The sequence below is a fragment of the Chaetura pelagica genome, unplaced genomic scaffold (genome assembly GCF_000747805.2).
Source record: "Chaetura pelagica isolate M959 unplaced genomic scaffold, ChaPel_1.0 scaffold138, whole genome shotgun sequence".
In the NCBI taxonomy this organism is placed as follows: Eukaryota; Metazoa; Chordata; class Aves; order Apodiformes; family Apodidae; genus Chaetura; species Chaetura pelagica.
This window is the reverse complement of record NW_009954215.1, coordinates 2,438,296-2,454,925: the sequence shown is the minus strand read 5'-3', so window position 1 is coordinate 2,454,925 and position 16,630 is coordinate 2,438,296. Positions and strand designations below refer to the sequence as shown.

Genomic DNA, 16,630 nt, shown 5'->3' with positions numbered 1-16,630 from the left:
TCTTTCCCTCGTCTTGATAATTCTTACAGCCTAAAATCAACAGTTCACGGACACTAGCTTTTTGGAGGTTTTTTTGTTTGTTTGTTTGTTTGTTTGTTTTAAGGACTATTTACTTTTGCACAATGTAGTAAACCTTACAGAATGTAGCTATTAGACTTGGATTATGTAAATCCAGAAAGACTATAATTTCACTTAAAATCATGAGCCTTGTCATGTGGTGGTATGTGAACTTCTTTGCATGACACCATCTCAATAAAAATATTCAGGCAATGCTTGGCACTGAAGAAATACCTGACTCCTAGCAACTTACTTGTCACCTCTACCATCATTATCTTCTGCAGAAAAAGTACTAAAAAAAGAAAGAGGAGAACATCACCTTCACTGAATCTATTCTCTTATCTTCAGTACTTTCTGAGACATCAAATCAAACTGTTGATCAGAGCCCTGGGAGGGAAGAATGTCTCCATGCCTGGAGTTCTTTTGCTCCAATAATTGCTGCTACTTCACCTATCCTCTCTTGCAGGTGCCTGTTGCTAGTAATAACAAATAAATGGAGTAGCCTGTCCTACCTGGGAAAAAGTGAAGAACTAGTGCTGTTAGGCTGCCAGGTAAGCTGCAGACACAGAGGACAATAGGGACAGAGGACAACTGTCCCCTTGGCTAATATGTGGCTATCAAGACACCAGCCTCACCAGGAGGAGTCTCCTGTTGTATGACAGAAGAAACTGCCTCTCTGACCCCAGTTTCTTGTAGCACAGCATGGACATGCCATCCTTTATATCTTTCAATACATATTTCCTCTAAGGACAAAATGTGTGCATTTTTAGAATACTCATTGTACCTGATCGGGTAGTCAGCAGCACTGAGGTTGATGAAGAAATCCCATGGCCAGTCATTCATCTCCATTAAGTCCCTCATGGCCTGCAGGTAGGTGGTCAGAAGACTTGCTCCTCCCCAGATAGTTGCCATTCTCCAAGAAGTGACTCTCACATTTGGGTACTGGTTAGCAAACTGGAGCACTTGCCGGTGCAAGTAATTGGATCGCTTTACAGGAGAAAAAAGTAATACATTCAAGTTACTCTATTCAAAATTGTCCCTCCCTGTATTCACTAACCACCAACTCCTCAACTCACTGAGCATTGCCACTGCTTTGCCCTCACTATGGCACAGAGCATTCTTTTGCTAAATGCTGATTTGGAGATGTACAGACAGTCCTATTAATTTTTTTTAATTACAACTGCAGTAATCCCTAATCAGTGTAACTTGCTCTTATTTATCATTTGTCATCAGTAGATACGAAAGGGCTCTTGTAAAGGAGGTGACTTACTGCCTCACTTTGGCCCACGGTACCTTCGGTCATCTCTATCCAGTGGGCCACCACTGTCAGTTTGCATCAGCTTATCAATTACTGTTAACTAAATGTACAACAGACAGATATGGACACTCACAGTCATACACAGAGAAATGAAGGCTGTCACATAGAGAAGAAAGAAAAAAAAACCAACAAACCAAAGAGATGCTCCAAAACATGTAACAGATGGAGAGACGAAAAGTGACACACATTCTGTGCAGCAGAGGTTAAGAGAAGATGGAGATGATGACAAAGATGGATAGACTGACAGATGGTGAGACAGGCAATTTATAACCAGTGATATATTACCTTGTCAACATGAATGTAATAAAAATGGTCTTTATGGTAAATAGCCTTAAACATGCGTTGGAGTTGCCGAGAAGCTCTGCCATGAACAACCAAGACAAATGCGATCCTGACTGGGTTGGCTGGCATGTATTCTACGGAGTCCTCATCCCACTGTACATTGTTGTTGGCTTTTCCTGTTCAAAAACAAAACACAGGACATCTCTGAGTGTATCCACAGGGCAGGGGTGCAGAGAGCAGTATACATTTCACCTCAGCTCTTTCTTCAAAAACAGTTTCTAAGAAGAGAGAACTCATGAGGGGTGCCAGCCTGTACCCCTCTCCTCCACCACTGTACACCTCAGGAGCAGCAGCTGTGTGTCAGCCTTCCCCACAGAGCCCTGCCCATGTGCCTCAACCTGGACACGGCTGATAATGCAGAATGCAGATAAGTAGCCATTTGTTTGTGAGTTGGACCAAGCTCTATCTGGGTACACACATTTGCATCTTCAAAGGAATCATCTCCAAGTTTCTAAGCACTCTTCAAAATATTTGAAAAACGCTAAGGTCACCTTCCCCTCTGCTCCCCCAGAAATGAAACACCCTGTTTATCAGAAGATCAGCACAGTTTTGCTGAGAAGCTGGTGAAACTTCTGCTTAACAGCTGCTGAGGATTATCTCCACTGATAGCATTTATTTGTAACAGCAGATGTATCCTGGAACATTTAAATGACAACCTACATATCTTTACTTCTTTGTGTAGGAAAGGGGCTCTTACAATCCTGCTTAAAATTTATGGTAATTTTTGTTTTAACTGAGGTATTTCTGGTCTCAATTTTCTAAAGCAAACACCTTAGTATAAGGTTAAGACAGGATGTACCAAAACATTTTTACTCAGGAATTTAAAGTGCTTTGTTTTTGGCTTGTATAACAGCTCTTCAACTCAAAAACCTGAACACAATGTAAGAAAAATACAATTTCATAAAAAACTGAGATTTATTCTTCAGTTAAACAACCTTGAGTGCTCCAACCTTATAAGGAAAAGAAAAAATTAGGAATAATCTGAAAATTTCAATATAAGCAGAACAAAGAAAGTGCCTCAAAGCTCAAAAAAACCCTTTTGCCCCAGTTTACCCCTTGCATATTTTTCCTTTTTTAAAGGCAGTATCATTTTCTCATACTTTACTTAGTCCCTTCCCCTTCCATCCTCCCGAAATGGTATAATTTTTCCAAGTCCTAAGATGTTATTTGTTACTTTGGCTTATTTCCTCTAAAAGGTAAACCCATTTGGCAATCTCGGAAAGTCTGAACTTCTGGTTATACTGAAAATATAAATTTCCAATATAACTATTGGAAATGCATATGAACATGGGCAGGACTGAAACGTTCATTTCTCACTATAAGGAAAGGATTGGAAATGGCCATGCATGAGCTGAACCAGCTAAAAGCAGCAGCTGCAATCCTGTGTGAGAAGATGAACACACCTGCCTTCAACCATACATAACACTTTGGTCAAATAAGATACTTCAAACTCAATGCACAAGAACTAAGTTCTTAATAATCAGCTCAAAAAAATTCCCCAGCCAGGCAAGCAACCATAGGTGGGACAGGATTTGAATCTGCTTTGTTTGAAAGTCATGTCTTCCCGGCCCTCTCAGATTGTGTTTTACATTCTTTTATAAGAGCTACTAATAACCTTTTTTTTTTTTCCTCACCATCAAAAAAGCTGTTTTCTTCCCATCTTCCCAAGAAAAGCCAATTAATTGTCCAAGTGCATTAGAGATACACTGATGCCATTTAGCAGATTCCAGGTGTACAGTGCAGACATTCATACTATTAGAGGTCAGAATTTCCTAATTGACTCAAATTTGATGGAGACTCAGGAAAAAACCCTCAGCAAACTTGGGACAATAAGAGGTGGATCTTCTAAAAGCTAATGAATCCCTCAGGTTTGAAAGAAGCATGAAACCCTAAGGAGCTCCTAGCCCTGTAGTGTTCTGGCTATTCAACAGAACACCTCTGAAGAGAAACACCTGGGTGCTGCTGACTTCATCTGAACACAGCTGCATCCACTTACCCTGCCCTGATAGCACGAATCAATGCATAGAAGACACCAAAAGAGTTATTGCTGTGTAGTTCAGTACACTATTTACTGCCATTACATCCATAAATGCAACCAGGAGCCCTGTTGTTATAGCAGGAATAGTAACCATGATCACTCTGAAGAGGCAGAGCTCTGCAGGCCATAGTTAAATTCACAGAAACAGGCCCACTGCCTTCAGCAGAACCATTTCTGCAGCAGCCAGCTGAGTGGCAGTTGCCCAACTCAGATTTCCACTATAAACTCCTCATTTTCAATTGCTCACAACTTATAACAACACAGCAGGTTAAAAATTTCCATGCTTGGCTTTCATTTGAAAATGTTTTCCACGTTTGGTTTGAGCAAAAACAGTTTTGCCTTGTTCAAATGGTAAAAAGGCTTAAAACCCCCAAAAACATTTTTGTAACTGTCTCAATTTAGAGGTCAGGGTGAATCACAAACCAGAGGACAGATATATAAACAAATACATACAAAACCTATCTTGATGATCACAGGAATAGGCTGGTGAGGGCCCCATGTGGCAAGGACAACTCAGGAGAGGGGTCCACAGTTCCTCACAGCACCCAGTGGAGATGGATTGTGCAGAGCACCTGGTGAGCTGAGAGGAAAGAAGGAGCCGCCCAGCCCAACAGAGGCTCAGGAAAAAGGGGCGGAGCTGCCTGTTCTCCTGCCTTTTATGGAGTATGGCAGGAAATGGGCGGGAATTCTGACCCCTCTGTTCCAACCATCCTGCGTCCTTCAAGGTCCTAAAGACCTTCTCTAGTTCTTCCTATCGGTACCAATAAATCGGCTGGGCTGACTCAAACCCTAGCAGTAACAAACCTAGTAAACAAAGTAGTTTGAGTTATATAAAACCAACAAACCTCACTAAGCAATTTAGCAGTGAGCCATGAGGACCTGATGAGAGGGGTCTTTGTCTGATGGCTTGATAATAGCAATATTCATCTGGACTTTTTCAGAACTCTTGCTGGAGTAAAATTCTAATGATCCATTACAGCAAGTGCCTTATTTGCCATTAGGCTCAAGAGGAGATATTCTGTCTTCCTGCAGTATCCTCCAGCGCAGACACCATGCACAGGGAAGCTAACTCCTAAAGCCCTGCTTGTGTTAATCATACTTAGATGAAAAAGCCATTTTTCCTATGCTAGAACCTAGAAAACTATCTTCAGCAACATTAATTCCATCTTTGGAATGCCAATTTTCACCTCCAGTGTAGGAAATAATTACTTTGTTTCCATGGTGGCCCAAGGAGACATCTTCAGTGAAAGAAAACATTTTAAGTGAGCACATTTTTTATTTTTTTTTTTAATTTCTAAATTGTTATTACTGTTTATATGTAAAAGGCCCACTGGTCGAGTAGAAGTATAGAAGACTTCTCAGAGAAATAATGGTATTCACCAAAAAGTGAGGCTCAGCAGCATGTGCAATTTTAGTGAATATGTATACTGACAACCAACCACCCCTGCAGAGCTCTGTGTCTCACAGAAATGTCCTGCTTGCTGCCAGGCCATCACCTGCTCTTCTGTGCCTCTAAGGAGTGGCATGAGCTGATTATGTTCAGCATCTTGGGGAACCAGCCCCTTTGTGTGCCAGCTGAACAGAGCATATCCACTGCCCAGATCACAGAGGGGCTGGCTTTCACCTCTAGCAAAGCTAACCAAGTTCCTGATGAAGATGATTAACATGACCAGTCCTATGTGTGGCTTCTTTTAACTTTCTCAGGGAAGTAGGAGAGGTGAGATCAGCTGAGACAATCATCTGTGCAACTGCCCCAGGGGCACAGGGATTTGAGAGGGATGTTTATGGCTTACAAAATGAAATGTTGCTGGTTATGTTTTCTAGATTTCTTTGAAATTGCTGTTACCTGTACTTTTTATCTGTGAGTCAGCATGGAGCACTTTGGATAAAATTTTGGAAATCATGTTGCTATTGAAAAGAAGATTTTAATTTTTTTTTTATATTTGCAGAAATGTTTTATCTCAACAACTCCAATCTAGCATTTTTCATTCTCAGACTCTACCATTAACTACAGAAGCAATTTATGATCCTACGTAAGTTCATATGATCAAGTAATCCATGAGCAAAAATCAATGCAAGGTAGGTGGGAAGCAGCGAGACATAATTTACAGGCACTCAGTGACCAGTCCATTTAAGATTAGAAAGACAGATTTCAGTAATGTTCTTTCCATGCTGAGCAAAAGCTCTGGCTTGGAACAAAGGGGCTGCTGATGTGGGCATTTTGCATCTGCATTAATTATTTCAGAGGGTGACAGTATAAACTCAAGGCAGTCAGAAAGAGAAGAGCTGCTGCCTTACAGTTGGACAATTCTCTTCAGGAGATGGAAGTTTCAGAGACTGGAAGTTTCTCTACAGTGAGTTCGTGAACTGATAAGCAACTTCGCATCCCTGCAGAATTTAATATAAAAAGGGAAACTCATTGCCAGTAAAGATTTGGGTTGAGTTCTGTTGCAACTCCTGTGCTGGAGAGATTTCTACTTTGCCTTTCTATGAACAGAAAAATAAAGTGCATGAAAGAAGGAAGAAAGGATGATAGACGACACATGCAGAACTGTTTCATACTGGTTTCTATCTTTTCCCAACTGGAAAAAAACCTTAAGTTTCCATTTTGGAATTTGAGAGAAAAAATTTCCACCTCAGCTTTGTTGTCCTTCTGTTAAGGCTATTTAACATTTGTGCTGCATGCAGCACTTCCAACACTCACTCAAGAACCCACTGGGACAGGTATCATCCATTAAGCAAATACAGAAAGACACCCTGCACCAGAAAACACATTTTTCACATGATCTGAAGCATTCACTGTAAATGAAGAAATATAAGAACCCTGAGAACAAAGGCCAAAATATTTTCTATCACAAGATCTGTGAAAGCAGTTAGGATAACACAGAACTGTTAAAAATCAATTCAGAACTTCAGGTTCTGTGTGTACACGTGTGTGTGTGCTGCAACCGCTTATTTATATCCACTAAATTTCAAACAAAACCAGGGAGCATTTGGCTTGAAGCAGCCTGCCATATTTCAAACCCAACTTCCTTCTGTCTTGCAGTCAGTCTCAAGTAGTTACTAAAACCATTTTTATGATTTGCAAATGACCAACTAATTATCAGATACTGCTATGCTGCACTTGCAACACACACTAAACTTAATTTACTACGATAGTTATCTACACAGGCCAACAGTCTCAGAAACAAGCTTGTTTCTCTGACTATTCTAATTATGAAAATTGTAGCATTCCTAGGAGACAAATCTCAATTATTTGTAGTTTTGCTGGAGCGTGTTAGCCAAGCATTTTCTCCCTTTCCCACTGACTCTCATGAATAAATAAATAACACTCAAAAGCAACACTAAATTAATTAATGTTGAATTAGAATGAGTTTCCTAATAATAATATTTATCATATCAATTAACAGCCAATTAGCACATCATGATCAGTGTTATTAGGGTGAATATAAAATGCCTTCTAGGTTGAGTATTAGGTTATTTTTACAACACTCAGTGACATTACTGGACTTTAGAGAGATACTGTAAAGCAGATCCAACAACAGACACAAATACTCCTTGCAAAGACTATTCACTCCTCTTGCACCTTGTATCTTAGTTTGACTCAACATTTGGGAGGTAACACTCTTGGAAACCACTACAAAGACAAACAGATGCCTGTCCCATTACAGCCCTAAGAAAATGCTGTAATAAAAGAGCTTTTCCCAGATTGGCTTTCAGGACTAACCAGCAGCCCATTCACAGCACAGTGTCAACACTTGCGGAGAACAACCAGCTAATCACTGAAACCAGGAGTAATTCCTTAATGTGCCAGTTCTGTGACAACATACTCAAGACAAAAAGGAAAAAGCAGCCCTGTCTTTCACAGTTAGCACACAAGGTGTGAAGGTTTTTTTCAATGTTTGGAGCCAGCCAGCTTACTGCAGGGCAAGACACTTCAGTCAGGTCTTGTGACCCAAGAGCTGACTCCCACCAGCAGAGTGACTCCTGCCAGGGAAACCTTGTGCTCGCTGGGAGGGGAGAGGTTACAGAAAGAAAAAAAAAAAGTAGTGGAAGGGTTGAGATGAGGCATGGTTTAGATACCTTGCCCACCACTAACTGTTGCTACAGAACCTCCTTTCAACAGTCCAAAACTGATGAGAACAGGAACTTGTCAAATGAACTCATCCCACCACTCCCAAGAAAACAGATGACACAAACCCAGATGGAAGCATTTATAAAACCTCAGCTACTATTTGAATTTTTTTGGGCACAACTAAAGCCACACCAGCAGTGCTCTGGCTTCTACAAAAACAGCACCACAGAGCTGGGAGGTACCTAGCTCCCCTGGGCAACTTGTTTAGCTGGTGCATGCCATGGGCCACCAGCTCATCCTCCAGAAGAGCCCCTGCCAGGGCTGCTGGTGATCAAGCTGTGTGTAGTCCCCTGCCCTTCTGATCCATGAAAGTGGTGAGAATCACACAGCCTAAGTGCAGCAACGTAATTCAGGTGCCTAATTTAGCATATCAGCCTCTCTAGGAGCCCATGGATACAGAATGACACTCCAGAGGCTGTTCAGGTGATAGCATTAGAGGCAGAATCGGCCAGAGTGGCAACAAGGCTCTTTTGTGCTGATATGACTTGGGTTTCTCTCAGCCAATAGTAGTGGATCAGCTTTCTCTGCAGTCTTCTCTGGTACAGTACAGTTGTTTAGCTAGAGACACGGGTTCTGGCAGTCCAGAGGTGCTCTCAGGTCCTGCAGTTTTCCCTAAGAGTACCTAAACTAGACAGCTGACTACTGATTGAGGTGGCCTGAACTACACACCAGAGGATGCCAGTCCTCCTTGCTACACATGAATTACATCCCAGCTTGGACACCAATGACAGGCTCACCACCATTCATGCCAAAGCCAACAGCAGGGCTTCAGAGTCAGCTCTTCTCTACACTGAAGCATTTTGCTCTTCTCCCTGCTGGAGAAGCCTTTAGATTTCTTCTGCAGGATAAGAAGAAAACAGAAAACATCCTTATTTCAGTTCAGACCTTCCCTTCTGCCTCAAATCATCAGCAACTTCAGTCCTTCAAGGACCAAAAACTGGAAAGCCAACCAGTAAGAGAGCAACCAAGGCATACATTAAACATGAAGCAACACTATCAACCTAACAAATCCCAAGCATAACAGCCATAGAGCTCCATCAAGGCCCATGCCTCAAATTAGCATTTGAAACAGCCTTTGCTAATCCCAGGGCCTGTTTTTGTGTTTTGCAGTGTGTTTGGAGACTGGCACATCCATAACCTTTACTCCATCTCTTCCTGTCATGATCACAGCACAAATAATCAATAAAGAGTGAAAACATGAGCAATTACATAGTTAAAATGAACCTGTACTTCACATAACCTCCCAGGAGCTATTTATGTACTGCTAAGACTAATAAGAAATGAATAGGTAGATAAAAGCATGTTTGTTACCTGCCTGATCAATGTCTTCCCATTCTGTTTTACTGTGCTGTCATCTTTCAAGTCCTATGTAAAATATCTTTTCTACAGATATTCTTAAGAAATTAACAGTCAATCATTATTATCAGATGGCATAAGTCTGGGACCAAGTTAATTTATACCATACCAAGATCTGGTCTGCTAACTCAAAATTAATCCTTCCTTTGAGACTCCCACTACATTTGTCTCCTATTTTTTAAATGCAGAATCAGGACAGAGTCTGTCTTTAATCTGTGCCCGAAGTAATTGTGAACATAATGTTGGAAACAGGCCAAAAAAGTCAAGACTTTCACAGGTATTTTATATAGTTAGTTCAAAAAGGTCTAGTTACATACTGAGAATAAAGGTTGACACTAACAAAATCAAAACCAAACCCACCTACCTGTGCCATGTGTCCATGTCTGATAAAATGTAGAAGTTTAGTCTTAGGTTTTACCTGACACTAGTTGTACTGCAAGTGGAATTAATAGGAATTTTACAATAGAGTCAAAAGAGAGAGAAAAGATAAACAGAACATGTCTGGGCAGATTCACTCCAAAGCTGCCAGGTTTTGCTTACTCCACATCCCTTTGAACTAAGCTTTAAGGATTTCAAAAGCTGCAGGACTGGGACACAGCTGAGTGCTTTTAAGAATCTTCCACTGTGGCAATAAATGATGTATGAGACGTTAGATTAATGTATGTGTATGTACCATAAATACACATATGCCTTGTGGGTGTATGTAAACACTGTAGGCAGTGGTAGGTTAGTTAAGTAATAATTGGCATTGAAATATTTAGGCTAAAATGCTACACCTGAAAAACCAGCTTCCCACAGAAACAGATGCAGTTTCTGCATTCAGAGTGTCCGCTTTTCAGCATGTGTGCTGTCACACAGCTATGGTCAAGTATCTTTTTTGTCAAAGGTTTTCCCAAATGACACAAAGTGAATCTCCTCCCAAGCAAGAGAGGTGCAGAAGTGTGGCCATTTCATTTCTGCAGGCTTTCCCTTAGAGCACCTGTGACTTCTTGTTATCTCTGGCCAGCAAAACCAGTGCAATATGGGAACATTAGCTCCAGTGTTAGCAGATTCACTTCCAGCTCTGCAGATCACAAGGCTGAGCTCAGCTGGTACTTCCAGCAAGACCAGGACACTTCCAGTCTCCCTGCTCCAAGTTCCCTAGCTTGTCACCCATTGTTTAAAGACTCCTTAAGTGAAAATGTTATTTTGATCAGCGTAAGTGGGAACCATTAGACAGGAATTAGAGCACAAAGAACTTTTCAAAGATCTGTGCCTTCTCTTACATTGGCAATAATCTATACGATCATTTTATTTTTCTCTGTACTCCCTACATAAAGTACTTCTAATGTGTCCATCTGAATAGTAACACATGAATTATTTTATCACTGATAGGTTCTTATACTTCAAAAAGCTTGCTACCATTTGTACTGCTTAAAGGCTGAGCATGAATAATTTTACTCAACACAGGAGAAAAAGAGGACTTATCTCTCAGTATGTTGCTTGTCAGACAGAGAAATACAAGCTAACTATATTGTGACATTTCCAACAGCAAATAGATTCTACTGTAAGCAATTAACACTGGTTCCTTTGGCAGACTTCAAAAGATTACTCATATGGTATGCTAAGTGACTGTAACATTTGAATAAAAAATTACAGCACACTGCTTTAACTAGATTTTAATATACGGACAGGTCGAAACACAGGAGAAAAAAGACCGATGTAACTTCTTGCACAGGCCACCCTTATACTGCAAAACTGCTCATTAACATGGAAAATGTTCCAGAGTTAAATATGCACATTTTTAGAGAAAAACAAGCACTAGTGATAATAAGTAGTCTGAATCTAATTAAAATGGAGAATCTTTGTTGTCTGTTGTCTGTGTACAACAAGCTACAACCCTCTTGCTGGAGATGGGAAAGTTAAGGCTGGGCTCTCCTTTCTGGCTGGAATACTTTCCAGAAGCTGCTTCTGATCAGGAGGGATTAGTGAAGATAGGTTAAGAAGAAAATCATGGAGCATTAATCCTCTAAACATTTCATAGCCAACGTATCCTTAATACAATCCCTCTAATCCAATTAGGGTGCCTTGAAAATCGTATCATGAATTCCATACTTCATTGTGATTGGTTCTGTGCAAGTGAAACATCAATTTACAAGACAAGTTGCCTTCTCTGCTTTCCAGCCCTCTCTCTGCCGCAACTAAACCCCAACTGCCCTCGAAGAGGCTGTCTCCAACCCTGCAGTCTGCTCTAGCAGAAAACATGCTGCTTTAGCAGGAAACACACTCACCCTGACACAATAGTCAGGGTGAGCATTCCCAGCAATTCCAAAAACTCGCCACACAGAAGACAGGTTTTTAGATATTAAAATCTCTTTCATTCATAAACATACATGAGAAACTGAAGATACAATTTTAACTCCCCATTTCACACCTGAATAGCAGTTACTTAGAAATGCCCCTAATAAGTGAACCACAGCACTAGTAAGTGGATGTGGTTTCTGGCCTTTTAAACCAATTTATCCCTTTGAACCAATGAGGAAAACAATTCCTAAAACAGTATTTTTGCAAGCAAGGAACAAATTACTACCCATTCCATCTCAACTGAGCTTGATATTTTAAACATCTCATTTTTGGAGTGGTTTTCACAAGGATATTTATTCACACTTATATTTATGGGCAAAGAACAGAAAGCAGTAGTGTAATCTTGTTGCTAAAATAAAGGACTTTCACTCTACTGCTCCATCACTGTGTAAAATGATCCCATTAACATTCCACTAGAGGAAAACAAAGGAAAATCAAATTGCTGGCAAAGGAAAATGTTCAACAAAAGCAAAATAGAGTGATTTTTCTGTATTTCACTAGACACTTCAGTTTTGTTGATAAAAAACTCAATGTGCAGAAAATGTCATTTTATTGACTAAGTAAGTTACTGGCTGCTGCTGGAAGCATCTGGGGAGAATCTGTATGTGAAATACATTCTTGTAATAATACCATAACTTATAAACCAGAGTTACAAATTTCTCTCAGATTTTAACAAGGCTATGATGCCCTTGGATGTCAAGGAGCTACTTAAACAGTGACTTGCAGAAAAGTCCACTCTATAACTCAAAAGATTAATGCCTGTGAAATGTTTAAAATAAAAAACATTAATGCTGATCTTTCATGGACAAAACCAATAATGGATATTATTTCTAAAATTATTTTAGCTCTGCTCCTCAAGAGTCTCTCCACTTCACATAAGCAGTCACAGGCACTATTTGGCAGCAGATACTTGCCATTTACTGCAGTTGGGACTGATCCTGCCCTTCCATCACTGCCAACTGTTTGCTGGCAAGCTTTTAGCAGGACCTTGGCATCAGAGAGGCTCTGCTCGTGCACAGCTTATCACACACCACTGAATTTGGGGAGTTTGGCAGAAGTGAGTATAACGTATTAGCATGGATCTCTAGGAATAACTTAACAGTGCAGAGTACTACAAGACAGGGCACGTGTCCAAGTAGTTATGCATTTTAATGAAGTAAAGTGAATGCTAAAAAATTCTTCAAAGCTCTAGATGTAATTTAGTAGCATTGGCTTCCAATATCTTTTTTTTCTTGCCACCTGCTCAGTCATACAAAGCTATTTGACCATCCATATCACAAGGTGAGGCTTAAAAAAAACCCAGAAAAACAGAAGTATGCATTTAGATGTAATTTAGTTCCTCCTCCTCTAAAAAGAAGGAGCCCCAAACTAAACAAATTCATTCACAACTTGCCTTTTATGGTACAGTAAGACATAAAAATCAACAACTGGCAGCAACACTGCTAAGTAAAGCTAATTTAGGAGATGAAAAAGCGTGAAACACAAGAAACATCTCACAGACTGTAAAATTACATCTTTATTTAAAAAAGAAACCAGGGAAAATAAGAAATACTGGCAGAGCACAGTGGTAACAACCAAAAGGCTCACTGGCTGTCAGTTGGTGAAAGTTTGCCAGTAAACGCAGACTCCTGGACTGAAGAGCAAGTGCTCTGCAGCCCTCAGACACTGAACACGTGAGTCACAGCAACTCACACAAGGCAGGTTAAACCAGTCCTGATAAAAATTAATAGTTTGAGAATCCTCAGGAAGAGGAGGATGAGGAGGCAGAGGGAGCAAGACAGACAGGGAAAAATCCCCAACAGATTTGTTGCATAAATAGTTCTATATTTCACTACCTGCAAGGGTAGGATCAGTAAGGATCCTCATGCTAGCACCTCAAGTACAGAAAGGTACAAAATCACTGCACCAGAGAGTCAGGAATCATCGAAGTCTCCAATTACTGTGGCAGCTGCTGCTGCAAAAACTTCCACGTGTCTGTGGACTATAAGGAATTTATCCTTCTCATAGCTTAAAAGTTAACTCCCCCAGATTATATTTAATTGTAGCTAAGGATAGATACCACTTTTTAAGGCAAGGAGTTATGAGCAGTAGCAACGTAAGTCTCTTCAGGTCATTTGCTGAATTCCTTTCAGTCCATCTCCTGCTATGCAGCAGGAGTCATCCATCTGAAATCAATGGAGAATCAGCAGTGTAAAATTAGAAACAAAAAAGAATTAGGATGTCTGAGCTGAATACTGCTCACTTTGCTCATGTTCCAGCTCTGAACAATTCTTGATCTATATAAATGCAGGTTAACTTTGAGCTCCCTTAGCAATCCCCCATTTTAGCTAAAAGAATCAAACTTAGCTGCAATTCCTTTCAAATATAATTTCTTTTCAAATACCTTTATTTTGACATCAAAAGAATGATGAAAAATCTCTTCATGTTACTTCTCAAAACAGCATTGCTAGAAGGCAAACTGTTTATTCATACATACCCCATTCACTCCCTTTCTTCTGTGCGTCTGACAGGGCAATACCCATCACCTGGCCCCAGTAAACAAGTAACTTTTGAGGATCCTTCTCCTTGTGCCTCAGGGATACCTCCCTCTGGAAAACAGCTCTCTACCAGTCTGAGCACCTGGGTCCTGCCACATTCACTTGAAGTGCTGGAAGACTGTAGATCCAATTAATACTGTCAAAAATACAGGCCAGAGTTGCTTGAGGATGCTTAGAAGTGCTTCTAGTGCTATATAACTAATCTTCTCTGCAGGTGACAGACACTGTGATTCCTTAACAGATTCTGCCCATGCCTCCTTTTACAACTCAGCTGGTCTTACTGTAACCTTCCTTTAAAACACAGTTGAGCTGTCTCACAGAGTTCAATTCTTTTAATATTTTATCAGTCTGAGTATTTATTTATAGAGTCAGAAAAGAAGTCTTTCTTTCACATTATAGAATCACAGAATATCTTGAGTTGGAGAGGACTCATTATGATCACTCAGTCCAGTCCCCTGCTCCTGGCAGGACAACCTAAAAACTAAACCATATGAGTAGGAACATTTTCCAGGTGCCAACATGAATTTCCTTCAAAGCACTTGGTGCCAGCCTGCTCATCTACAAGTTCACTGCCTGCTCAGGGACTGCACAAAATAACTTTTTACTGAAAACACTGCATCTAATTCTGAAGTTTAAGAATAAAGTATTGTTTCCTATCAAAGCCAGGTTACTGCTTAACTATTGTAGTTTATTCATGTTAAACAATCCTTTCCCTTTTTATGTTTACATTCAATTTAAAGGTACTGCTTATCATCAACTGAAAAAAGTTTAAAACATTACCACCAAAGATCCATGTTAAAAAAAGAAACCTAGAGAACATAAACCTCCTTTACCTAAGACAGGTGAATTAATTTTCTCATAATGAACTTCCTGAATTTTCCTTAATTTCCTCAGAAGGAAATATTTTAGAATACTTCAGACTATTATTTTAGAATAGGCCAAGTAAAAAGCAAAGTAGTTTGCTTACCACCCTGACCTTTCTGTCACAGTAAGTACTAACTTATCCATAATGTAAGACCACTTTTAATTTCTGGAATTATTCTTAATGTAAGTTAATTCAATGTCTCATGACACTAAATATTTACTGTTAGACAGGACAACTTTCATAGTGTTGAAGACAACATCTGAAACAGAATGCCTTTTTGCTGACAACACTTTTATTAGAATAAAATCACCCTCAAAATTCAAAAGTCAACTGGTATGGTGCAGCTTAATGCTACATTAAATGAAGAAGTATTTAAAAATAACAATTATTCCTGACACTATAATTACATTGCCCTAGTGTATAATCCCAGAAGAACATAGACCTTTTGCCAAAGGTGATTTGAGTGTTAATATGAAACCCAACATGTGCTCATTTTAATTACATATGTGCCTGCTGAGAACACATGATAGAGTCCAAAAAGCTAATTTATTGTCAGTATGACAGCAAGAACGAATATTAAATCTTGCACACCAAGTTTTCCACATTACCAATTACCACACAAAAATAGGACGCATTGCAAATATGGTAATCAGCATGAAAGTAAAATATGAACAAAATATTGCTAAATAGAGCTCAACTCTGAGCCAGCAGTGGGTACAGGAAATCTCAAAATAGTTAATCCTTTCTTTTCAAAAGCAACAGCATTCAGTTGGTCAAACTCTGACCCTACTTACACCAGGTTTGCACTGACTTTCAGCATGTTGATCCTCACTGGCACAGTAATAAAGTAGCAACACTTTTGTCTATAAACCTAAGTTTGTTAAAGTACACTCTTCAATTGCTAATTCTATTTAGCAATATAAGAGAGCACTTAAAAATGGATTGGGTTTTGTTGTTTTGGTTTTGTTTGTTGTTGTTGTTTTTTTTTCTTTTTGTACTTAACCTTAAATTTTCTGCCTTTCAAAGATATTACTGAGTGTTTTTGTGTTCTCCTTCAAGTCCCTGGCAGATTTCTGGCACTGAAAACATGTTAGGAGTCAGCTTATACCTCTTAACCCATACTAGCATGCTAACACACATTTTGATTAACTTTTAATTATGGGCATATTCATGCACCACTCAGTATTTTCTAAAGAAAGTGCCTGGAGTATGAAGAGGAGAACCCAGAGTCAATGCACACCGATGAGCTAACCCTGGAGAAATGAGACATAAACACAATTTTGAATGCAGCAGAGACCCAGCCAATACTTCTAACTGCATCCTTATGTGCCTTTTTGTTGCTTTACTGATGCATTATTAATTAATAACTACTAAGCCTTCCCAACAGAGCACTTTAAATAACAGTTGCATTTCTTTATAGATGATTATGAATCATAAAAGTATGTCTGCATGTTCAAAGCAATAAACAAGCCCAGGTAAGGAGCCTGAACTGCTGTGAAACTGCTCTTTGAAGCTTGAAATTTTAGGGATGCTAAATACCTACTGTGTAGTGCTACATAATTTCCAGTCTAACTTAATCCAACTAATCTGAAGAAATGTAGGATTTTGTGTTTTCCCTCACCATAGGCAAATGCTGCTC

At 39.7% G+C, this 16,630-nt stretch overlaps 1 protein-coding gene across 1 annotated transcript in view; it reads right to left on the bottom strand.

Annotated features, from left to right (window-relative positions):
- The window catches only part of XYLT1 (xylosyltransferase I), a 112,079-nt gene that overhangs the window by 57,622 nt on the left and 37,827 nt on the right, over positions 1 to 16,630 (bottom strand). Inside the window, 2 exon segments of the mRNA XM_010003295.1 lie at positions 842 to 1,044; positions 1,661 to 1,833. Of these exon segments, the coding sequence (XP_010001597.1) occupies positions 842 to 1,044; positions 1,661 to 1,833 (376 nt within the window).